The sequence below is a fragment of the Hesperophylax consimilis genome, chromosome 30 (assembly GCF_061612785.1).
Source record: "Hesperophylax consimilis isolate HC1 chromosome 30, BYU_Hcon_1.0, whole genome shotgun sequence".
In the NCBI taxonomy this organism is placed as follows: Eukaryota; Metazoa; Arthropoda; class Insecta; order Trichoptera; family Limnephilidae; genus Hesperophylax; species Hesperophylax consimilis.
Window position 1 is genome coordinate 5,594,881 of NC_142865.1, and position 25,115 is coordinate 5,619,995.

Consider the following 25,115-nt stretch of genomic DNA (forward strand, 5'->3'; position numbering starts at 1 on the left):
AGTTATTTCAAGCATTGTTTAAATTCTAAACCTGGATATTCAGATCTGGTCACCAAATACGGCTAGTTATTTCAAGCATTGTTTAAATTCTAAACCTGGATATTCAGATCTGGTCACCAAATACGGCTAGTTATTTCAAGCATTGTTTAAATTCTAAACCTGGATATTCAGATCTGGTCACCAAATACGGCTAGTCATTTCAAGCAACGTTTAAATTCTGATATTATTGTAGAAAGCAATCACTTTGTGGTTTGACATATTTAATAAAATAAAATACTTTTTTGTTTTAAAACCACGATATTTATTAATTTAAGAACCGACCGGTTTCGCTTTACTTAAGCATCATCAGGGTACAAATTAATACTGTATTAATTTGTACCCTGATGATGCTTAAGTAAAGCGAAACCGGTCGGTTCTTAAATTAATAAATATCGTGGTTTTAAAACAAAAAAGTATTTTATTTTATTTAAATTCTGAATTAATTAATCAATTACGAAAAAGCGTGGGGTTAAGAATATTTTTTAAAATTATAGTTGTAATTTATTGTCGATTTTTTTAAAAATTTGCGATATTTTAAATAAAATTTAATAATTATTATGTAAATCAATTAGCAATCTGGCAGCATTCATTTGCAGGTGGTCAATCCAATGCAGTCATGACGTTTGTGTGAGTGCTTTCCTTTGCGTGCATCTATAAAGCTCTTACTTCCCAACAGGAATCGAATAAAATTATAAGAATCCACGTGTCTAACAAAGCTCAACATGCTCAATAAAGTGCTTGCATTTTGAAAATAGGTATTTTGCATTTGAAATGCTTTTCTAAAAACCATTTTGCATTTTGCATTTGAAATGCTTTTCTAAAAACCATTTTGCATTTTGCATTTTCAAATGGAAAAGTTTTGACCCATTTCCATTTTGCACTTCAAATGGTTTTGGGTACCCATTTTGCACATCTCTGCATAGGAATACATTAAATGTATAATGTATAGATTAATGGTGCTCTCTAGGTGATTTTCTTACGAAAACTGCGCTACACAAATAATCCAATCATTATTATTATATTATTTATTGTTTTTGTGTTTAATTCGTAGAACTCCATTTAATTTTTTTATAAATTTAATTTAGATTAAATTTGATAATATTATTATTAAGTTCTGCAAGTGTTTTAGTTTTTTATTATTGTGACAGCTGTTTCGGCTTACAAGGCCATTTTCAAACTGTGGTTAGTCCACATTGAGACGACGTTTTTATACTATTTCAAATGTTGTAATTTATTGTCGATTTTTTTAAAAATTTGCGATATTTTAAATAAAATTTAATAATTATTATGTAAATCAATTAGCAATCTGGCAGCATTCATTTGCAGGTGGTCAATCCAATGCAGTCATGACGTTTGTGTGAGTGCTTTCCTTTGTGTGAGTGTGTTGCGCAGCAGTTTTATATGAACCGTTTTTTGATTCATCGGGATTGTTTTTAAAACTATACATTCTTTGTACCTTTAAATTAGTGGAAATAAACTTAAGTGTGTCAAGCTGCTCGTTATATTCCGGTAATTCTGGAAGGCAATAAGCAATAATATTCATAAATAACATTCCGCGAAGTTGTAAATAACTAAATTTATTAAAAATATACGTTGTAGGATAGCCTAGCAAGTAACATTTTGACAGAGCACTTACGGTGATTTAAAAAACAACGGCGCTGTTCAAATAATCCAATTATTATTATTGATAAATACCTAAGTGAGGAAAATTGTTTTTAAAAGTGCTCAGAATTATTGGACTTCGATTATAAATTCAGGAAATCTACTAATTAGTTTCTTAGTTTCAAAATTAGACTATTTAATACGTGAAACGCGTAAGAGGTGAAACCAGAGCATTCCAGAGGTGAAACAATTTAGTTACAAAAATAAAACTGATGTGTACAATACAAGAAGATAATCAGTGATTCACATACGAAAAATGTGAATAATCATTTATTGTTAAATAAAATATTTATTTTCTGGTACTGGATTATGTAATACGGGCTTCGTTCGCAGCGATACGCGAGTTAAGTTGCGATGTTGCTTTCAAACTTTGACAAAAAATAAAACAGTGGTGACATGTGGTGAAAATATGTTTAATTAATTTTTTATTAAAAAAAAACGTAACCGGACAGCAAAGTGCACATAACATTTTTTACTCCAAATGTGCTAAGGAATAGCTGGTTAAAGTTTGTCGGGTTAGTGCCGATACACCCTGTATATATAATTAATTATTAAGATCAAAAGGTAGTGTGTTTTTACCATGTCTCATTTCTACATTAAATTAAATAAAGTCTGATTTCGTAATCAATTTTGTTTGTAAGATTAATTCAATGTTTTCATAATATATATATTTTTTTAATATACATACAGCTTAGATAATAAACAATTATCATTTTTATATTAATTTTTTGTACTTAACTGAATTGCCCCAGCAATATTTTTTGTATTTATTCAGTGACAAATTGAAAATATTATCTGAAGAATCCACATTGTAACCGTCCACTAGCATTCTGGGCAACAAGAAGTACAGATTATGGTAGTTAGTCCCAGAATTTCCGCGCATTAAAAATTTTCAAGTTCTAGTAATCTGATATTGGTGCAAACTTAACAATAAAAGCAACATAATGGAGAGCATAAAAAATGATAAAAAACATATACAAACTTTGGCAAAAATGTCTATTTTATAAAATTGAAACCCTTTAAGGTTTTTCAAGGAAAGGGAATAAAATAATATATGTAAGTAATCATGTTCTTTTGTGGGAACCTTATATGTGTGCAAGAGGGGTTTTAACTAGTTGTTTGTGCAATTGTACATTTTTTAATTTCTCTAGAATATTCTTTTCTGAAGTCAAATAAAAAATTTGAAACATGCTGTACGCTAGCAATGCATTTGTGTAAGTACTGTGTTCGACTCAACTCTGATTACGATACCTGTAATGTATGATTTAACGCAAACGTAAAATTAATTTTGCCTTAATATCTGTGTATTATTTGCAAGAAATAAAAGGATATATCATTTGAAAGAAAACAACCATTTTGAATTGTTAGTTTCTCACAATTGCCAAAAATAAATAAACCTATACAAATAAATTAATACCACAGTTTGGTTTCAAAAAGGAGAAATGATATTTAACTAAGCTAGGGGCTATATACAAATACGTTATCTTCTTTGAGATTGACTTTAACAACCTTCCATATTGGTGACCAAATTTCTGTATAGAGAGGCCCTGAGGAGAACAATTTCCATATATCATCTTTGGGGATGCTGTGTGGAGAGGAAGGAGTGAACATTGGTCTTGAAGAGACCCACGAAGCCGGAAAATATTTCTAAAGCTGAGCAGATGAACTCAAGAACGAGTGTAAATACGACCAGACAAAGGAAAAAAACGACTGGGCGGGCATTTTTCCCGACCATGCACTGGTGGCGAAGGGATCAATGACGCTAATTCCTCGGAGCATCTTCCATTAAAATACTGGTAGAACACGGACAGCACTCCAACCTGACGCCTGTGCTTTCAAGAATGCAATACGTTTGTTAAGATAAGGAATCTACCAGTGGTAAGGATTTTTTTCAAGTACATATTTTGGGGCTCCAGGCCAAAGGTGGCTGGTCTTAGGACTTAGTCAGCCGAGGAATTAAACACACTACGCCTGGGCGAGAACTAAACGCGATGTCGACTCAGCCACCAACCGGTATTTATATTTGCTAAATACCTCATAATTTATTATAACGATTGAATTAAAATATTCTAAAATAGTATTTAGAAATTAAAACATGTAGATAGAAAGAAAGGAGGTAATAAAGCTACTTTGTAAAATTCCTTACAGAAATTTGATCAAAGTGTGAAAGATTGTTAATATTTTTCTAAAAATAAAATTAAAAGCATTACATACGAAGCAAATAAAAAGTCATATTTCAAATTCATTTCTAAAATAATAAATAAAATATTCAGTTGGATGCCTCTTTGTGATGTTCACAAACTTAAAATAACTGCGGCCTTTTGCCTACAATTCTTTCCCACCAATCCACTTAGGATGCGTTGTTTCACAGATGTTGAACAATAATTTCAAGTATATACTGTGAAACGACCGATCTGTAAAACAACCCGTCCTTAGCGAGCAAGTAAAGCTTTACAATTTCCACTGTGCACTTGCAACAACAGCTTCAAAGCAATTTTCAAAAATCACAAATATTTTACTAAAAGCACTTTTGCACTTCAATGGGAGATGAACACATATTATATTCTCCTTAATCTTAGTTACTGCTTTTACCACTAGGCCAGTGTAGTTTTCATTGGTGTGTGATGCTATTCTACCAAAGTGAAAATAATAATATTTTACAGGAGAGTGAAAAACAAATTTCAAACGGGAAAATGAAAGCGGAATAAAATCCAAATAATAATTATAATGATTTATGAAGACATTGAATAAAAAGAAATGGAAGTTTCACTTCATTTTCCTGCATAAAAATGCATTTCTCACAATCAAAGTAAACTGTAATTAGCTGCACACAAGAGGCCACGAGGGCCCACGTTATCTTTGAGAATGCTATATATATATATATATATATATCTATGCAGTTCAGTTCCACAGAGTTGTTCTGCAGCCTGCGGGGTAAAGATTACCCTGGCAATAGCCAACCTCCGCTAGTAGAAAATCTGCAACAATTGCTTCCTAACTTAATTATTAATTGTAAAATTACTTATTCTATAACGGGTTTCCTCTTCATCTTCTTAAACTTTCCGATGCTCTTGCAGCCGTCGCGGCACACGCAATACGTGATCCCTTCCTGCCCAATCTCACTCAGACTGGTCTTGTTCAATATCCTCAGATGTCGCTTGAGGTGGCGATTCAACTCGGTGATGTTCCTGCAGCGATGGCAGCACACGGAACACGGGTACAGTCTCACCGTCATGTGGGTCATCTCGTGTTGCTTCAGATACTTGGGCAGCTTGCATGTGAAGGAGCAGTGCTGACACGCATACGGCTTCTCGTCTGTGTGCGTGAACATATGCTTGCGCAGGTTGCTGCTGTCTGGGGTGCAATACTCGCACTTGTCGCAGTGGATTATTTTCAGGTTAGGCTCGTCGAGGTATTTGAGGCGGCGGGTGTACTGCCGGCGCTTGCGCTCCATGTCGTCCGAGACCTGGATGATGTAGAAGTCTTCGTCTTCTTCCCCTTCTTCTTCAGTGTCCATGTTGTAGAGGAGGGACTCGGGATCCACGTCTTCGTAGTCCATCGTCTCCAACTGAAATCAGAGTGATAAATGTAATAACGTGGTCCATCAACAATAATCAGCAAGCAGAGAAAGATCAGCGATGCATTGGAAACTTAACTACAAATCCCAAATCGGGTAAACACAAGTCAGGACTTTTGTTTCCAAAATTGAATATTTCGTTACACTATTTAGTTAGACACTTTAACTCTTTGCACGCGGCCGTATCAACTGTTGTTACGGCAAAAAGTCTATACTCACACGCGGCTGTATCAACAGTTGATACGGAAACTTTGACGGCCGATATTCCCGCTCTCTTTCGTCATAAATGTATTTCTTGCTCACTTGGACATTTGTAGAACTATCACGATGCTGACATCTACAAGAAATTCTCAAAAATAAAATTGTATTTCATAAAAAAAAATCGATAACCAAGTGCGCCTCTTCGCGCCTTTTAGTCCTTTAGTTTACATTTTTGTCAACGGATGGCGTTAGTACTAGTTTGTCATTCACAACTTTTCATAACTAAGAATGATAAGTGATCATGGTGTCCCTTTTGTGTCTATAAACACAGTGGGCTAAGTACACACACACCGAGAGTGGTTTATTTATGACGCCGAGTGAATGGCGGGACCACATTCAAAAGATACGGTACGTCTTTGTATGAAATTTTATGTTTTTGTTTTTATAAACATCTAAGAGTGTTGACACACGAGGATTTGTTTTCATATTGTGGAGAATAATCTGTTCTGTCTATATAGTCCAATAAATCATGCCAGAATGCTATAATTTGACATTTAATTGCATGCATAGGTATTTGAAAATATGTACCGCGTACGGGTATAGATAAAACGGAGCAAATTAACGCGTTCAAAAGGTTAACAAATGCTACCCATCCCAATTTATATGGATATCCTGCGCAGAAAAGTCCCCCAATGGACTGAGCTGAACTTTCTGCGCAGGGTCCGGTTATTTCAATGTACGCTCTTCGACGGTTAACTTACTTGGACGACTCACTGGGATTTTTTTCGGAAGACTTGAATCAAATAATTATTTGTGGTAAAATGATGAGCATGTGATGAACGAGGAAGAGCACGTGGAAGTGAATTGTAGAAGAAGTTGGAGACATCCGAGGAAGACCTGGCATGACCAAGTGAATCAAACACTTACGTTTGGTAAAATTAGGCATATGTGATGAACAAAGAAAGGGGTGCAAGGAGAATGTCCAACATGGAAGTGAATGGCAGAAGAAGTCGGGAATGCTCAAGGAAGACATGGCGCGATCAAGTGAAACAATTACTTCAAAAGTAAACTTTTTCGATTCTTTACAATAATATTATTTCTACATTAACAATGCACCCAGTTTTCAGGTACCTACACTATATTTTTTCCCCAAAATTTTTCTGGCTTTCTCTCTTCAAGGGTATTCTAGTCCATCATTTCAAATCGTGTAAAGAGGGAAGGTGAATTTATACATTCATTTTGTTTGAATTGGAAAATTTCAAAATTAAAAGGAAGACTGTAGTCGAATTCAGACATAGGAGAGATGAGATGTTGATGGAAGGAAGGCAATTTTAGATAAGGCTTGATAGAAGAGAGAATATTTGTTTAGAGAGGGACAGCCACAGACATACGAATATATAGACTAGAAATTAAAGGTGAGGGGTAAAATCAACTGTTGAAGAACGAAGGGGGTAAAGCTGACTGTGATTCGTCAATAAATCAATCTGACAGTATATAGGCATCTCGCATTATAATATCACCATTTAGTTCTTAAAAGTAAAATCTGCTTTTGAATGAATAGACATTTTTACATGGGAGCGCAAAATACTCGCCACGTTATGAACAAATTTGCGAAGTCCAAATTCGGCAAAAAAAATTTCTTCTATTTTCAGAGTCGAATATTTTGTTTACGTATTTAGTTAAGACACTTTTATAAGTGTTCATAATTTACTTCCCAGTAACAACGATGCGCACACTTGAGAATCGCTACATTCGACCAATGTTGGCTCGATGTGATAGTATATGTTTCTACAAATGATTCATATTATACGACGTGAATAAGCTTAAAATGATGCTTACATATGGAATGTAATATGACAATTGGGTTTATTCTCTTTTTCACATCTATTTTTACAAGTTTTCATATCACAAGCCACTATTTTGCCGTGTTATTTCATAAAATGCCTCGACCATAGCTCGATGTTAGTTCGAACAAGAATGATGACGTCACATTCTCAAGATTCACGGGAAGCCATACGCGAGCCCAGCCGGCTCCAATGGAACCGGTATGGGGAGTGGGGAATAATACGCTTTTAATCACTTAGGGCAGGTCTACTAATATTCATATGTCTATGGGAACAGCCAAAATATAATGTGATCAAAAGTTCCCACTTCTAGACCAAAGAGCGAACAATCTGAGGAGTCAAGCAAGTGAATTTTAAAAAGGTGAGAAGGAACGGAACAATGTCCATTCCTTATAATAATAATAATAACATAGCATTTATATAGCGCAGTTTAGTGTCATTTCACTTCAAGTGCGCTAAACTACTCGTATAACAAACTTAAATGGTAATTCAGTATTAGTGGTTCTTAAAATTATTCCTACAGTGTGCCTTACCCAATACAGATCTAATATTATAACACTAAATACACTGTTTATACAAAGTGATGACAAAACTTAGAATGACAATAACAGCAGGACAGGACAAAACAAGAATATTAAAACTAAAACATAATATAAAACAGGAGGCAGTTTGTGCTCAGAAATGAGAATTTTCTGACTTCTGAGCAGACATTTTAAAAAGGTACAATAAGGAGACAACCGAAACCAAACAATTACCGGAAGTTTTAGAATATGGCTTATTATAAAATATTGAAAAGAAGGTAAAATTAATGAATGGTAAGATTTTTTAAATAATTTTGTTTTTAAAGCCCGTTTAAATTCAGCTAAATTCTGGAGATTAGTAAGAGCTGAGGGAAGTCTATTAAGTCTATACGAAGCGGGCCTGTTACACAGAAAAGAGCGATCATAGTAAACGGCTCGATTTGACCTAGAAAGTTCGATTAGACGATTACTAACATTTAGATCTGCTGAATGCTTATTTGAATAAGTGAGAAAATTTATTTTTTGGATAAATGGGGGAGTTGTTGAAAGCACGGTTTTGATGGGATAGTCCTATGTGTTGAGGCATGGAAGGTTCCCTTGGATTGACTAGCTATGTGCCAATACTCTGACCAAACATTGCGTGCTCTATCTATGAGGAAGTCAGATAGGGGAATGTCCTTCACAACCTCAAAACTTTACTCCAAACTGTTGATGCCGGGTAGGCGTCAGCTATTCCCTAAACTGTTAATGCCGGGTAGACGTCAGCTATTCCCTAAACTGTTAATGCCGGGTAGACGTCAGCTATTCCCTAAACTGTTAATGCCGGGTAGACGTCAGCTATTCTCTAATAAAATTGAATATAATTTACCTTAATCTTATTTTCTTCCATATCATCATGTGGAACCAAGATAGTGATCATCCCTTGTACATCATAATCCTCCAGCAAGAACGGCTTCACATCAAACTCTTCTTTAATCTTGGGTTTCTCTTCCTTCTCGTGGTCCTCATCTTGTTCCATAACTTGGCCATCTTCCCTTTGACCAATTAAATCTAAATCGACTTCTTCCAAATTATCATCTGCTTTTTCACTCAATTCCAATTCATCAACATTACCGTCTTCATCTTCACTCAAAAATGTTTCTTGTTCATTCATCAAATGATGTGCTGCTTCACGTTCGTTCAAATGATGCACTTCATCATTATCATTTAAAAGATGCGTTTGTTCTTCTTCCTTCAAATGACGCACTTCATCATCATTGTTTAAATGATGTGTTTGTTCATCTTCCTTCAAATAATGCAAATCATCATAGTCGTTTAAATGATGCGTTTGTTCTACTACCTTCAAATAATGCAAATCTTCATAATCGTTTAAATGATGTGTTTGTTCTTCTGCCTTCAAATAGTGCACTTCATCATCATCTTTTAAATGTGCTTCTTGATCATCATTTAAATGATCATCATTTAAATGATCATCTTTTGAATGATGTGGTTTTTCATCACCGTTTAAATGATGTGCTTCTTCATCACCGTTTAAATGATGTGCTTCTTCATCACCGTTTAAATGATGTGCTTCTTCATCATCATTTAAATGATGTGCTACTTCATCATCATTTAAATGATCTTCTTCATCATCTTTTGAATGATGTGCTTCATCATCATCATTTAAATGATGTGCTACTTCATCATCATTTAAATGATCTTCTTTATCATCTTTTGAATGATGTGCTTCTTCATCATCATTTAAATGATGTGCTACTTCATCATCATTTAAATGATGTGCTACTTCATCATCATTTAAATGATCTTCTTCATCATCGTTTAAAAGATGTGCTTCTTCATCATCTTCATTCAAATGATGTGCTTCTTCATCATCTTCATTCAAATGATGTGCTTCTTCATCATCGTTTAAATGATCTGCTTCTTCATCTTCGTTCATATACTGTTGATCTTCAACTTCTTCTTTGATATTATTTTCAGAGTCTTCATCATTTGAATAATTTTGATCTTCCGTATTCATGTTGTTTTCACATTCTAATATGTGATATTCTAGGTTGTCCATGCTGAGAGCTTCTTCCATTTCACTGGGATCGTCTTCCGCCATGATTTGATGTTCTTCCTTGCCGGGACTGTGAAACAAAAAACCACATTATTAATATTCATAGCTTAGCCAGTCGAGTGATGGCTACCCCTATGAAGGTCTTGTCACTCTAGGTCTAGGACGGGTTTTATAACCTACAAATATGGGATTAACAATGAAAATAATATAAAAATAGGTGGATTCATTGGCTTTAAACCACAGTAAGCACTTTATATGTTTCCATATTAATATTCGGAGGTATGATTTTTTGAATAAGCGTGGTCGAAACCAAAACCGCATGCCCGCAAAATTTCATTGCTAAAAGCATTTTTTTTTTAAACATACCATCGCTCGAGTGGTTAGCATATATAGCCATCACACCATTTCTCCGGGGTAGGCAGAGTGGATGAAACGCCGCACAACTCTGTCTTGGCACAAACTCCTTGCTTCATTCACAGCCATGCATCGTCTCATAAACACTCTTCTGTTATTCTGACTCGTGATTCTTGACACGATAGTGTCACAACTCGATTATTTGATTCTCTTGATCGTACCATGTATTTCTCAGGCATCACCGACTTCTTTTCTACAATTCGCATTCAAATCAAAATATATGTATATATATATCTAAATGAAATTTCCGTAATTACTTCGAAATACTGAACTAACTAACCATCATGCCGTTTCTTCGCAGGGGTAGGCAGAGAGGACGGACCGCCAAACAACTCGGTCTTGGCACACACTTCTTGCCTCATTAACATTCATACATACTCTTCTATTATTCTAACTCTTGACATGGCCCGACTCGAGTATCTGATTCACTTGATCGTGCCATGTCTTCCTCGGGCGTCCCTGACTTCTTTTCTGGGCTAAAAAGACTTATGCTATATTATTTCAAAGGTCAAAATGTGTTCTACTCGCGGTATTTAATTGAAGAATTCAAACTATTTCTAAGCAATCAAATTTTCAAACCAAAAACACATGATTTTGCGTTACTTCGCCTTGATGCATCTTTTACCATTTGCCAAAGTTCCACTTGAATTTAAATAAGCACAAATTACTCAATTAACCCAAATTAAGAAACTATTTTGTGCATGTAAATATTAGTAATTGTTGAAACTAAGTGTGATTCCTATAATCTGTGCATTAAAGTGCGACGGTTAAGTAAATATTTACTGTAATTTCCAGAACATTCAATCTACTTTTGCCTTTCCTCTGCCAGTTCCACACAGCCTCGCTTTCATAATCAGGGTTGGTATCAGCACTCCATTGTGGACTGATAGCCTCGTTTCCTTTGAAAACATTTAACATTTACATACACATAAACTAACTTAAAGATATAAAGTAAAAATATAACCTACATTTAATTATCAAAAAAAGCAAAATTAATCTGTTTTACACTCACGATGCACTTGTTCACATTTATAACTTAACAAACTTACTTTAAAAAATGCTACGATATTTTTGTTTCCATTTTAAATTTGGAACAAACTTCGATGTCAAAACAATTTCTTAATTAAGTAGGCACTATGTTATTTCAAGTCGCTTATAACATTGTGGTAGGTACTAATATACTCGGAATAAAAAATACTCCGGTAAATCAAATAATTACAATATAACACAAACTTACGTATCTCCAAACATTTTCTTTACTCGATTTAACGTGTTTTTGAGCTCAAAACTGCCAATTTCCGATTTAAAATACTGTTTTTCTTATTGTGGTTCTAGCGAAATGTCAAAAAGCACGGCACTGTGAGAACTCAAACATCATTTTATTTTCTAATGTGGGCATTATTATTCGCACACGGCAAATTCATATTATATTTAAGAATAAATTAATCACTACTTAAAAGCAAATATTAAGTTGATAAATAATAAAGATTGATGAGGTACCTAAGGTTAAATTATTTGTCTGACACAAAATAAAACGCGTATCTAGTACCTACCCAATTTCACAGAGCGAGTGGATTTTTTTGTCATACAAGAATACAAGATGGCGCAGCGTTGCTATATTGCTAGGGATTTCTCCCCACAATTAGGGAGAAAGATAGAGTTCCTCTAAATACAGGGAGTTTTGGTAACTGTAAAGTTTCGTAAATTCAACAAACCGGCTAGTAATACATACTAATAAGCCGCTTTTTAAAACCGATGAATATAAATGTTTTTGAGGGTTTTCAAATATTGGTTGATTTGTGTCGAATCACTCATAGCTAGATCTTTCTAAATGAAAACAATAATACTAACATAATGCAAGCGCCCTTTGGGTGATTTTTCTCACAAAAACGGTGCTAAGAAATTCGCCCAAAAATATTATTTTTATTATCAAATGCCTAACATGTAGGGAATATTTTCAATTTGTGGGGATTTTTTATGCCCTTTGCTGGGGAGTTTATCGTTTTTGACATGGCAGTCCTGACACTGCTGCTCGGAAATTCGGAAACATTCGGAAAGCAAGATGGCGTACAAAACCCGATGATTGCCGAAGCAAAATGCTACGAAAAATGTGCATTATGAAGATAAAAATTCTTGCAATTGTATTACTGAAGGCTTAAGAATGATTAAGAATGCGTGTTTTATTTAGATTTTAGATTATACGGGTGTTATTTGACAGTTATTGCTGGCTTCGTATTGACGAACATCGGTTCGGGCCGCCATGTTTTATATGAACGATGTGCAAACTGCACTCTTGCGTGGCCGCGTCACTTTGTTGGCTCGTCTCTCCAAATCTAAACACGTCGATAATTAATATTTACTGACTTAACACCGCCAGAATTGCGAGCGAAAACTTAAATGGATACTGTGAAGCGTTAATGGATAACAAATGGTGAGTTACAACAAGATTTTTGCGATATATTTGCCGAAATACAAGGCGTCTAGGCGGGGCAAATTATCGACTAACTAGAAAATGTCGCGATTTTAACAAAAGGCACTTACAATATTCAGCTACAAATAACTAAAACAATACAAATAAGATAGCCCTTTTGACTGAATCCTTCGCTACATTCTTCTTTCCTTTTATAGATCGGCCATAAGTATACAATAAAATTAATGCTTTTGCCAAGTAAATCGCTGCCTTTCCTTGTGTTTTTGTTACGTGGAGATTAAAAGCAAAATGTTGTTTATTTATCATATTTGATGGTGTCTACGCTTGAGATTATTTCTTCCCAATTTATTGTGCCTTTTGGTAGATAAAGGACGTTTGTTTTCTGGTGAATGGACTCTCCCAAGCAACTTAATCCTGTGACGATTGACGATAGAAAAGTAGTTCGCCGTTCGCCTACGAACGCCATGAAAGTTTTAGTTGTTCTGTGTCGAAAATAATTGTATTTTTCGCGACCGAACGTTTGTATTTTACCTTTCTTTGACATGTAAACAAATTTGTTATCGAGTTATTTTGAAATTCGGGACGCAATCAAAACAGAGATACTTGGTTTATTTAGATTTTAGATGGCTGGAATTCATTTATAGGTATTATATATTCTAGTATTTCTGTTTTAATTATACTCTGGTAATGTATGTACTTAAATATATGTTATGTACCTATTAACTTTGGAAAAGTTTCAATGCTGTTAAATTAAATAGGTACACCTACCTATTTTTAAATTCGTAAAATTTTGGTGATGTATTTAAATAAATATTTTTGTGTGAATAGTGCACAAGAGTCTTAACTGCCAGAGACAGTGGGACTATGGAATCTCTAATTGAAGGTATCTTGTGATGCCGGAGAGAGTGAGAGGTATTCAGATCTCGCCATTTCAATAATGTTTCCTTACTCCTCTTCGAAGGTTCAAAATTGCTTGTGCAAAACGTGTTAGCGTGAAGTGATGTTTGCCGAAAGGTTCTGCTTCAATCTAAATAGGCACAAATTATTTAAATAACCCAAACTAAAAACCTAATAACCTATTTTGTGCATGTTTGTTTTAATTCCCTTGACATAGATAGTTGTTTCTTGTACTCTTTTAAACAAAGTGTTATTTAAATAATTTGTTCGTTCTTAGCAGTAAGCGGATTGAGGAAACTTTATCTTCATTTCAATCAACGTTTCGATTCTGAATTATTAGTATTGATCTAACAGAATGACAAAATTATATGTGCAGTTGAGGTTGTAGCCAGTGGCGGCTAGCGTTAAGGAGCAACACACTCTCTAAATATTATCAACTAATAATAATACTACCACAAGTCAAAAAAAATAGCAGTAATAAATGTAATACAGTTGATCTTGGTTACACTTGCCCATAGAGAAAAATCTAAATGTTTGGGGTAATTCTTAACCTGTCCGGTGGTGAGTTTCTGGAAAGAAAATGGTCCCGCTGGAGGGAGTTTTTTCAACAATCAAAATATAGAAAAAAATAAATGCCACCTCGTAGAGTATAAAAAAATAATAAAAAAATCCTTATAAACTAGCACGAAAAAACAAATACTAAGCTATTTAGAAGGAAAAAATAAAAACAATTTTGCAGAAATCGCCAACCATCGAAATCGGAGCAGATTTTTGTTTTTACTTAATAAAAATCATATTCACTTACCACAATTTTCATTATAAAAATTCAACATAGGTACACAATGTACATGCAGTCAATAATTACGATAACAAAAACACTAATCTAATTATTATGTACACTATCTTAGGAATAAAATTGTCTTCACTAAATAATACTGCTTTTTCGTATGGTAGTCTTCGAAACATGGATATACGCAAAATGCAAGATTGCAGTCGGTGCACATATATTTCGTGTCACTTCTTTTTTGAGCTCGAACTGCTGTATGTCTACACACATGGCATTGTCGTTGAGTTCGCTTTCCTTGGGCTGCAGTTTCTGGTACAAGACGGAGAAAATGTTTTCCTAAAAGGCGAGTTGGTTGATCCACTACTCTCCATCCTCCAGATGATGCCGGCCTTGGCGTGTGATATTTTTCGATCATTTGAGACACTAATTTTCCCGGAATTCGTTAAATGATAAAACCTTTTGCGTTTTCAAACGATGCAAAAAGAAAGCATTTAGTGTTCCAATGTCTATCAATCTGAAGAAAATTTTCTTATTCCATTTTAGAGACTTCCTGAAACTGCTTGCGAAGCCCAATATGCGGTCCACTTTGTCAACAGCTCCCATATTCTTGGTATAATCTAAAACTACCTCTGGTTTTTATTTTATTTTCTTCCGTGGGGAAGTCAATTTTATCAGTAACAATCATTGCATCTGTATGTATGTTACTAAGCATAAGTACATCCCTTTTATCGTGCCATTTCAGCGCCATGAGATTGTTCGAATTCAAAGACTTCATTTCAGTTATTTGAATCGAATTCATGAATAATGGGCGTAAACTTACCCTGATCCCATTTACGATGATCAACTTTTCTCTTTTTGGATGTTGAAAAACTAGGGAGAGTTTCATCCTCATCAGATGTATCAGATTCGTCGGATGAGCTATCCGAATGTATTGGCAAATCATGAAAATCCTCGTAAACATCTTCATCTTCACTTTCGATTAAAATATCAGCAATATCTTGTTCATTCAAAGGGGTAACCATTTTTTATAAAAGTAAAATATTTAAATTGAACAAGTTATCAATACGAATCACAAAGTCAAATCACAGTAAACACTGTCCAAATTATTAATAACCTAAAATAATAAAATGTCAATGATAATAACAGTATAACGAATAATATTTCAAATAGTTCACAGCACTCAGATTCACTATTGAATTTTGTTCAAACTGTCAAAAACTGTATTCAAACTGAAAACAAACACTGTCGGTACAATATATGTAATAAATATTCACATCCAAACACGTGAGGTAATTTTTAATGCAAGATGATTAGGTTATTCAGTGTAAAAACAAACAAAAACCACAAATTTAACTTCACCAAAGACGCCGCTCGCAATAAAAATGTTGTTTACCGCCGACTACCAGACGGTGACGTCACGAAATATTTTAATTGTGAATAACTCCGTTGGTAATGTACCTAAATCGCTAAAAACTTTTGCAAGTTATGACAAATTTTCCCTAGATGGCAGTAACTATCGGTTTTCCGGAAGAAATTCAATAATAAATTAATTTTAGGCGCAACCGTACGGGTACGGTCATACTCCTTACGAGGAATTTTTTTCTCACCGTACCTGTACGGTCATACCACCGGACAGGTTAAAAACTCTGGCTGAGAACATTTTTTTATAGAGTTTTTGTCAATTTATGGTGCATTTCCTAAATGGAACCAAATTTGAATTTTGAATTTGAAAATTGGTCTGTTTGAAAAATAGGCAAAGCGACCCCTCTGCTGAAAAAGTTGTGCATCACTATCATAAATTTACCCCGTGCAGGGAAGTAGGTACTCGTAACTAGGTACCTTCGTAAACATATTTATTGGTTTTTAAAACAAAATTGACGATGAGTTGTAATACTAAAGAAAATGTAAAAGGAGAACAAATTTCGCAGATTTTAGGACAATTTTACATAGTGCCCGATGGATAGCAATGGTTCACATAGCCGAAAATCTTACACAGCCATAAAAATATGAATCTGTCCCTAACGCGATAGGAAATTCTTTTTTTTTCCAACTATTTTTTTAGACCCAACGTCATGTATTCAGAAATTGTGCTGACAAAATTATATGCTCAGTATATCAGTGAATCTACCTCGTTATAGTCAACAATTATTTGAAGATAAGCCTGAAATAAAATATCGTTGTGTAATTGCTCTTTATAGCCGTGAACTCGCTATTGCCGTGATTGTTATAACCATGTTAGACTATACTATAAAAGTATTAAGTTAAATTCAACCGGCTCGAATTTTCGTTCTATTTATCACATGTCAACCATATTCTACGTGGTGTAAGCAGATTCTATAACGCTCATCGAGAAAAGTCACCTGGGATCAACAATTATCCATATGCGCAGAGCGTATTGGAATTTTTTTGAAACATGAGCTGTGCTACCAGTGTCTCGTAACTATTCGGCGAGGCAGAAATACCTGACAATTTTTTTTTTTTTTTTTTTAAAAGAAATACAAACATTCCCGGGTTACGAATAACCTGACAATATTTGAAAATCTTCTACTACCACCACAGTAAGTGGAAAATGTTGCTTGTGTTTTGATGGAGGACATAGCCAGCTGAGGAATTGAACACATTACGTCTGGGTGGGACCCAAACGCGATGGCAACTCAGCCACCGACAATACATTTATTTGTCGCGCCGAGATGGCACCACTTTAGTTCACAGTTCGCATATCGATAATTCCAGCAGGTCGGTTTAAGCTTCGTAGTAGGGATGGAATACAATATTTTTAGTGCACCACCCATTTTTGTGAGTACAAGCGAGTCGTTCATGAATGACCCTTCGCGAAGACCGATCTTAATGGTTCGCAGATCTTTGCGACCGAGTGAGTTGGTGAGCCGGGAATCCGCGGTGGTCCCGGTAAGCGGAGATCCATGTGATTGTTCAACGGTTCTCACGGTTCGCTGGTCACTACTGATACGGGTAGATAATATAGGGATTCATAGTGTGCCTGCACACTTCAGTCGGGGGTTTTTTTTTTTTAATAAAGTAGTTAGGTTAGAACAAATGGGAACGATACAAAGGATTTTTCGATTTCATTTGATTTATCAAAAGGGGATTCCAACGGTATTGGGATTCCTTTGCGTGGGGCTGGCTCTTTCACAAACTGCTCGTACATAAGATATATTAATCTGTGTAAATTGTTTTTTCTACCTATAAAGCTCAGGTCTTAGAGAACGGCATAAAAATACACAATTTGATTGCAAAACTAACACATAAAAAATTCATTGGCCAAAACTCGCGCGTATACAAAAAAATATTACCCAACCAAAACATATTTGCGAAAAAGAATGCATCTCAAAGTTCTAATGGCATAACACATTAGTTGAAATGAGACGGACATCGTAATAACTCAGTAATTTAAATCAACGCCCGGGGAAATTGAATGTTTAATAAAAAAAAGCCTATGGTGCCCTTGCTGGCTTTAACTAGACCCTTTTTTATCCCGCTTGCACGACATACAATGCTATATGAAGATCGAGAAGAAGAGATACATAGTCCGTATCACATGGTTCCCGATACATTATATATTTTTTACAAGTGATTTGTATTTTTTCTATAAAAATGTTTCAAGTTTTATAAGAGGTTTCCGTAAATATTCTCTGTTGCTATCTAAAATTTAGCAATCCTTCGAAGCCACCTGAAGTTTTTTAAACCTTTTTTTAAACGGAATTTCCTTCTTAAGGAAAAGCACGCTTCTTTCCAAAAGTACGTTTCTTAACAAAAGCACTCTTCTTTCCAAAAACTCGCTTCTTTCCAAAAGCACGCTTCTTTCCAAAAGCATGCTTCTTCCAAATAGCACGCTTCTTCCAAATAGCACGCTTCTTTCCAAAAGCACGCTTTATTCCAAAAATTGTGCCATAGGTCACCCCAATTCATTGTTTTAGAATAACGCAAAACTGTGTTGTGTAAAATTATTATTCTTATTGATTTCTAGTAATCGCTTCGAGTTCGAACCGCTGTTAATATAATACATTCTCACAATTATTGTAAATATTATTTTTCAATATGTTTGGATAGTCATAAAATGCCCAGAATCCCCGCTTTTTCCTCTTCAAAAAGGTTCTCCCCCAATTCTTGAAAAATCTTAGAAATTCCCCTTCTTTTCTCTACAAATTGGCAACTCACACGTGGAAATTGTAGACCATAGATATATTACTCATGTAGACTGGTAACAACCATAACAATAAATCAATAGATTCAGTTGTACCAACCAAACGGTTTGTATTAATCTGACGTTGATTTATTAGTTTTTTAAATTCTACGTATAATAATCAATCAATATATACTATAAAAGTAAGTGTACAATGTGCGTGCATCTGAAACTCAGAAACGAGTCCCGGTACGATCAAGGGAGTTATATGGTGTGGTATCCCTCTATCCCCCATCCATGAAGAAGGTTCCCGTTTTTACATGAAGGGCGTGCTTTTGAACATATATGCTGGAAGTTTCGCCCTCTAGAAATTTCTAAAACAGTCCAGAACATTCCAGAACATCCCAGAATAGTCTCGGAACGTTTGGGAACATCCCAGGTCATAATGAACTGAAAACTGGATTACAAGCCGTTTCCTGATAAACTTTTAGTAAATTCATAATCGTGACAATATATTAGTATCTCTAAATAGTAAAAAAACAAAGTCACTATCGGCGTTTGATGGGAACGAAGTGCACAGTTTTTGTATGAAAACTTATGAAAGCAGTCCTTTTTAGTTATTTCTTTATATCTAGTCACTCACTTACTTTTATCAAGGAAAAAAATTAGTGGCGACACTGATTATTTTGTTATAGCCGTTGGAAGTAAGCGTGTGTGACAGGATTGTTTCGGCTGTACAGAAAATCGAGAAAATTATAGATACGCATGATCATACGGTGTATAATGGTAATTATACATTTGCGAACCGAAACTCGAACCGAGCCACGAATTACAGGAAAGGAACGAAGGCACTGCAAATGCGTGAAACTCCAATTGCAGTGTCTTCATTCCTTTCCCATAAGTTGAGGTTCAGTTCGGCAGTTTGGCTCGCATATGTATAAGTTTTAATGTTTCACTGGCACCATAAGTCCCTTTAGTCTTATAATGCAGGACACAATGTCCCGTTAGTCTTATAATGCAGGACACAATGTCCCTTTTAGTCTTATAATGCGGGTCACAATGTCCCGTTAGTCTTATAATGCGGGACACAATGTCCCGTTAGTCTTATAATGCAGGACACAATGTCCCGTTAGTCTTATAATGCGGGACACAATGTCCCGTTAGTTTTATAATGCCGGACACAATGTCCCGCATTGCCACCTTGCCACACATAAAGCTTATAAGTATTTATTATAAAACATGAAGATAATAATTAAAGAATGAACATGTTTTTTCTCTTTTTGACATAGTCCATATATTTCAAGACTCAAGGTACCAATAAGTCCCACCCTTGACGACTGAAAGGACAATATGTCCTTATATTTATTACTTTTCTATATTTATCCTCCTCATTAACTTAAGACAAAAATTATCCTTCCAAACTCACTACACAAAAGTCTTCTTGAAACAGTTAATGGCACTACAATGTTTTGCACTGAAATAAATTAATAAAACATAAAATAATTTATAATTGTTTTTCTTTTTTTCCCAGACCGGTCCAGTCTAAGACATCAAGATGGACCACCCTATCAATATGGAGCACATCTCCTACTTGCAGGGTCACTTGACCCACGATGACCCCCTGAACCTCAACACCAACTTTCAGAGGAACGTTTACCTGCAGCGCGGTCAGGAAACCTACCTCCCCCATAAGCCCCAGGAGACCTACATGACCCAGAAGGTGCAGACCACCTACACCGCCCAAAAAGGGCAAGAAACCTATATCGCCCAAAAGGGACACGTCGGCTACAGCATCGCCACAAAAGGACAGGCCTATATCGCGCAGAAATCGCAGGAATCCTACATCAATCAGAAGAATCAGGAAGTAGCTTACATAAACCAGAAAAGCCAGGAGGCCTATATCCAGCAGAAGGGTCAAGAGACATATATCAATGTTCCAAAACTGCAAGAGACATATCTTATCCCTAAAGGACAAGAGACATACATTATTCCCAAGACACAAGAGTATGCCATTCCCAAAACACAAGAGTATATCGTGCCGAAGACTAATGAGTCGTACATCACGAAAGAGCAGGATATTTCCGCCGGGCCTCGCGTGTTTTCGACTTCGTATATCATTCCGAAACAGCAGGAAGAATACATTCTCGGGAAGCAGCAAGAGACATATCAGCTGATTCCTAAGACGCAAGAGTCTTATCTCCCGCCCAAAGATCAGGAGATTTACATGGTTCCCAAGTCACAGTCGTATATTATTCCGAAGACTCAAGAGACCTACATCCCCCCGAAGGGTCAAGATGCATACATCATTCCTAAGACACAATCCTACATCATCCCTAAAGAGCAAGAGGCGTACATTATACCCGATAAGCAAGAGTATATGACCAAATTGCAGGATGGGTACATACAAAAGGATCAAGGTACAGACATGATGCAGAAGGATATCGACGGGTTGTGTAACTACGAGCGAAGGCAGGAAGACTATTATCTGATTCAAGTGACAGTGGCTGATCAGGAACAAGTTGATAAAGTTATGGAGAAACAACAACAACATCACATGTTACAGCAACATCACCACCAGTTACCCGAGGAGCAAATGAACATACAGCTCGAAGTTCAACACGGAAAGAAGATGATGCAAAAAGATGACATCAATCTTGCGCAGTTGACCGTGTGCGATAACGATAAAGTTACGCAAACTAAGCCCATATCATGCGACGAATGCTCTTATAGTTGCCGGTACCCTAGTTCTCTCAAGAAACACAAGAAGAACTGTCACACCAAGGGCAGCATCTTCTCGTGCAAAGTTTGCAACTATACGTGTGGTAAAAAGCGTGATCTCAAACACCACGAATTGTCCCATCGCAGGTGGCGACGGTATGCCTGCGATCAATGCGACTATCGCTTCCAATCTCAGAGCAAACTCGAGATACACAAACTCAAGCACACCAGAGCTAAACCTTTCACGTGCAGCGTTTGCACACTCCCCTTCCAAAAGCTTGATGATCTGAAGATACACAATGCAACGCATGCACAGGGCAAGGAAATGATAACCTGCGAAGAGTGTGGATTCATCTGTTCGCAGCCTTATGATCTTGACAACCACAAACTCACCCATGAACAAGAAAAGAAGTTTGCATGCAACATTTGCGGCCTGCGTTTCCGCTATCAGGTCACGTTGAATGGCCATATGAAAAAGCATGAGGAAAGAAAGATCTACGGATGCAACCAATGCAGCTACACAACTAGCAAAGTCTTCTATTTGAAAAACCACATGAAAGGGCACATGTACGGTAAGAAACCAGGCAACCTCGTCCGACGCAAGAAGATCTCCGCCACCAAACACGCAACCAAGATCAAATCTTTGGACCGGCCTTACGAATGCGATCAATGTGGCTTCGCTAGCAAGCGCAAGTTCAATTTGCAAACGCACATGAAGATTCACGAGCCTCCGACCGGTGAAACATTCTTCTGTAACGAATGCAATTACACATCTCCTAAAGAAAGAAATCTGAAGAAACATCAGTTGATTCACAAAGAACAGAATAAGCCGATAGTCTGTTCACTGTGCGGGTACTCCTGCAAGACCCCGGCTGTGTTGCGGAAACACAAGCTCACAATCCACGATATCGAAGAACAAGATATTGAGGTTCCCGATAGAGATTGCTACGACAGTGATTACAACGATCAAAAAAGCGGTGTCAAGCGTAAAGTTTCAATCGGCATTCAAACCGATCCTGTCCCTGAAAGCGATGATGACGATTCCAGTGTTAAAGGCGACGAAGTGGACGAGAAGCCGGTCAAGAGAATCCGCGCTCCCGGTCCCAGGATAGTGACCTGCGACGAGTGTTCCTACTCCTGCAGGTATCCTAGCACTCTCAAGCGTCACAAGAGAAGCGTGCACACCCAACAGAACATCTACAACTGTAAAGTGTGCAGTTACACGTGCGGCAAGAAGCGAGATCTGAAACATCACGAACTCATGCATCGACGGCTCAGAAGATACGCCTGCGACCAATGTGACTACCGCTTCCAGTCTCAAAGCAAGCTGGAAATACACAAACTAAAACACACTCAAGCTAAACCTTTCTCGTGCAGCGTCTGCGGTTTAAGTTTCCCCAAACTTGCGGAGCTAAAGATACACAACTTTGACCATGCGCAGGGAAAACAAATCTTTTCTTGTGATGAGTGCGGTTATATCTGTACACAGATTTACGATCTCGAGAATCACAAGCTCGTACACGCGCATGAAAAGCGATTTGCTTGCCAAGAGTGTGGCCTGCGATTCAGCTACCAAGTGACGCTCAACGGACACATGAAGAAACACGCAATGAAGAAGTTGTTTGCCTGCAATCTGTGCAGTTTCGTTGGAACCAAGATGTTCTATCTGAAGAAACACGTACAGTCTCACTACGAAGAAAAGAAAACATCTTGCGACGAGTGTGGATTCACGCCTAAAAATCCAACAGCGACAGCGCTTAAATTACACATGCAAACGCATTCTCCTGTAAAACCTTTTTCGTGCACGATTTGCCAGTTTACATGCAGATCAAAATCTAACCTCAGAACGCATATGAAAAAACACATGCGACCGCAAACTGAGAAATCAAAACTATTCTCGTGCTTGCAATGCAAGTACCAATCGACAAAATCCAAAAATTTCAAACTCCATTTGTTGATACACAGAGAGGACGAACCTTTCGCTTGCGATGAATGCGGTTACACTTGCAAACTGCCAAGCTATCTCAAATCCCACAAACTAACGCACGCGCTCGTTAAACCATTCCCTTGCGACGAATGCACCAAGAGCTATCGCACGGCGTTTGATCTTAAAGTCCACAAAATGATACACAGACCCGATCCTTTTGCTTGCGACGAATGCGATTTCAACACAAACTGTTTCACCAATCTATACAAACATAAAAAGTCACACATTGCCGCCGCTAAAGCGCCTAAAATGATGCATACGATCGATGCAATTCATATGGACGGTAGTATACATGTCGAAGAGATCCACAATCATATCATGCAGGACGGTATGCAAGATCACGATCATATGCAAGGCAATATCCATGTGCAAACTTTGCAAGTCCACACTATGCATGATGGAACATTACAATTGGAAGCGCTTGGTCCCGGGATAATGCACGGTTGAACAATTATTGCCGAGCTTTCATGCTCCGATCAGAGCGAGATTAAAAAAAAGTGATTTTACATTAAAATCGTCATTATTTTGTCAATGTATCGTCATAAATTAGAAAATCTCACGACAGATATTTAACTTAGTTAAAAAATTGTAATTATTTAGCTGTAGTGTCTTCGTATTTCTAGTTCAGCATAGAACATGCAATACACAATATTATTCTACTTGATTAGTACTTCATTTAACAGCTTTAAAATGCTTTCTTCGTTTATACGTAACATTTTTAGCTAAACGTCAATCGAATTGATGTCCAGATTACTGCTTAACCCTTGGGACCTTCTAAGACCCAAACAGTCCCAAATGCCGTGCGCGCATTATACTCTCCTAAGACCATATTTGTCCCAGAACGACCGCACATTATTAATGCATATATCTCTCTTCCTCTCATCTAAAAATTAATTATTTCTTTTATGTCAGAAAGAGAACGAAATAGTGCTTGTTATTGTCTTTGAAAAAATGGAAGCTTGTAGAAGGTTCGATCCGTTCAAATCAACAACGTCTCAAGGGTTAACGGTTGGCTTGTTTTAACCTTTCAGGCTACTTTGTTCGCTTTTGGCAACAACTCATATGGTCTTAGTGTCATGGTGAGAAATATGATCTAACAGTGTTAGAAAGAGAAAACACCACGCTTTATATTCCAATATAGAAGTTAACCACAGAAGAATTCAAATGGGCACCTTTATGAAACCAAAAGTTCGGAACGCAATTTGAAAAAAAAAAAAAAAAATTTATGAATTATTTTTATATGAAACGACAAAAAAGTGAGATGATGATAGCGTTTATAATACATTTGTCTAATAAAATGCGTGTAATTTTATATATTTTTTCGTTGTCGGTAATTTTAATTACAAAAAAACGTTATGTTCGCATTAAAAAATTTATATATCATAAATTATATTTATTACAATGAAATTTGAAAGTGTATTTTATCTCCTTTCAAAAGCAGTTTTTAGTTTATTCGGATTTTAGTATGAACTTCTGTGAAATAATATTACGTATGAATGAAGAAAACTGTACGCAATAACTCCCATTTAATGCAGATGGAGTTGTTTGGATGATTGCTAAAATAACTCCTGTAAGATGTTATATTCCCGAGAGATTGAAATATCTTCCGACACTCCATCCTTCTTATAAAGTTTTATTTTTTAACAAGTGACTATGATAAGAATAGAAGATGAGTGTAATGTTAAAAATAATAACACTCTTACTGATCATTAGTGATTGAATATTGCATTTTTTCATTAGACATATTAAATACTGTACGATTAGATTATATTTTAGACAAATTCAGTGCAAAATGTTAAAAAATTATTGTGTTATCCTGTCAGTGCTAATCACTCTCATG

At 36.2% G+C, this 25,115-nt stretch overlaps 2 protein-coding genes across 4 annotated transcripts; one reads left to right on the forward strand and one right to left on the reverse strand.

Annotated features, from left to right (window-relative positions):
- Positions 1–3,418: 3,418 nt before the first annotated feature.
- LOC149409562 (uncharacterized) lies at positions 3,419–11,871 on the reverse strand. Of its 2 annotated transcripts, none has more exons than XM_089649527.1 (3): positions 11,552–11,871; positions 8,713–9,970; positions 3,419–5,269 (listed from the first exon to the last, which is right to left on the reverse strand). In XM_089649527.1, the coding sequence occupies exons 1-3, from the start codon at positions 11,563–11,565 to the stop codon at positions 4,724–4,726; spliced, it is 1,818 nt and encodes a 605-aa protein (XP_089505653.1). In that variant the 5' UTR covers positions 11,566–11,871; the 3' UTR covers positions 3,419–4,723. The 2 variants fall into 2 exon arrangements, with proteins under 2 accessions (XP_089505653.1, XP_089505654.1); XM_089649528.1 differs by lacking the exon at positions 11,552–11,871 and adding an exon at positions 11,364–11,427.
- Positions 11,872–12,532: 661 nt separating this feature from the next.
- On the forward strand, positions 12,533–24,720 carry LOC149409563 (uncharacterized). Of its 2 annotated transcripts, none has more exons than XM_089649406.1 (2): positions 12,533–12,745; positions 20,102–24,720. In XM_089649406.1, the coding sequence occupies exon 2, from the start codon at positions 20,126–20,128 to the stop codon at positions 23,720–23,722; it is 3,597 nt and encodes a 1,198-aa protein (XP_089505532.1). In that variant the 5' UTR covers positions 12,533–12,745; positions 20,102–20,125; the 3' UTR covers positions 23,723–24,720. The 2 variants fall into 2 exon arrangements, with proteins under 2 accessions (XP_089505532.1, XP_089505533.1); XM_089649407.1 differs by lacking the exon at positions 12,533–12,745 and adding an exon at positions 13,333–13,389.
- The last annotated feature ends 395 nt before the right edge of the window (positions 24,721–25,115 follow it).

Bases quoted from the DNA above. Each gene is read 5' to 3' on its own strand.
- LOC149409562 (XM_089649527.1), bottom strand. The intron at 5,270-8,712 runs GTAAATTATATT...CTCTGATTTCAG, and splicing joins TGGAAGAAAATAAGATTAAG to TTGGAGACGATGGACTACGA.
- LOC149409563 (XM_089649406.1), top strand. From the start codon at position 20,126: ATGGACCACCCTATCAATATGGAGCACATCTCCTACTTGCAGGGTCAC.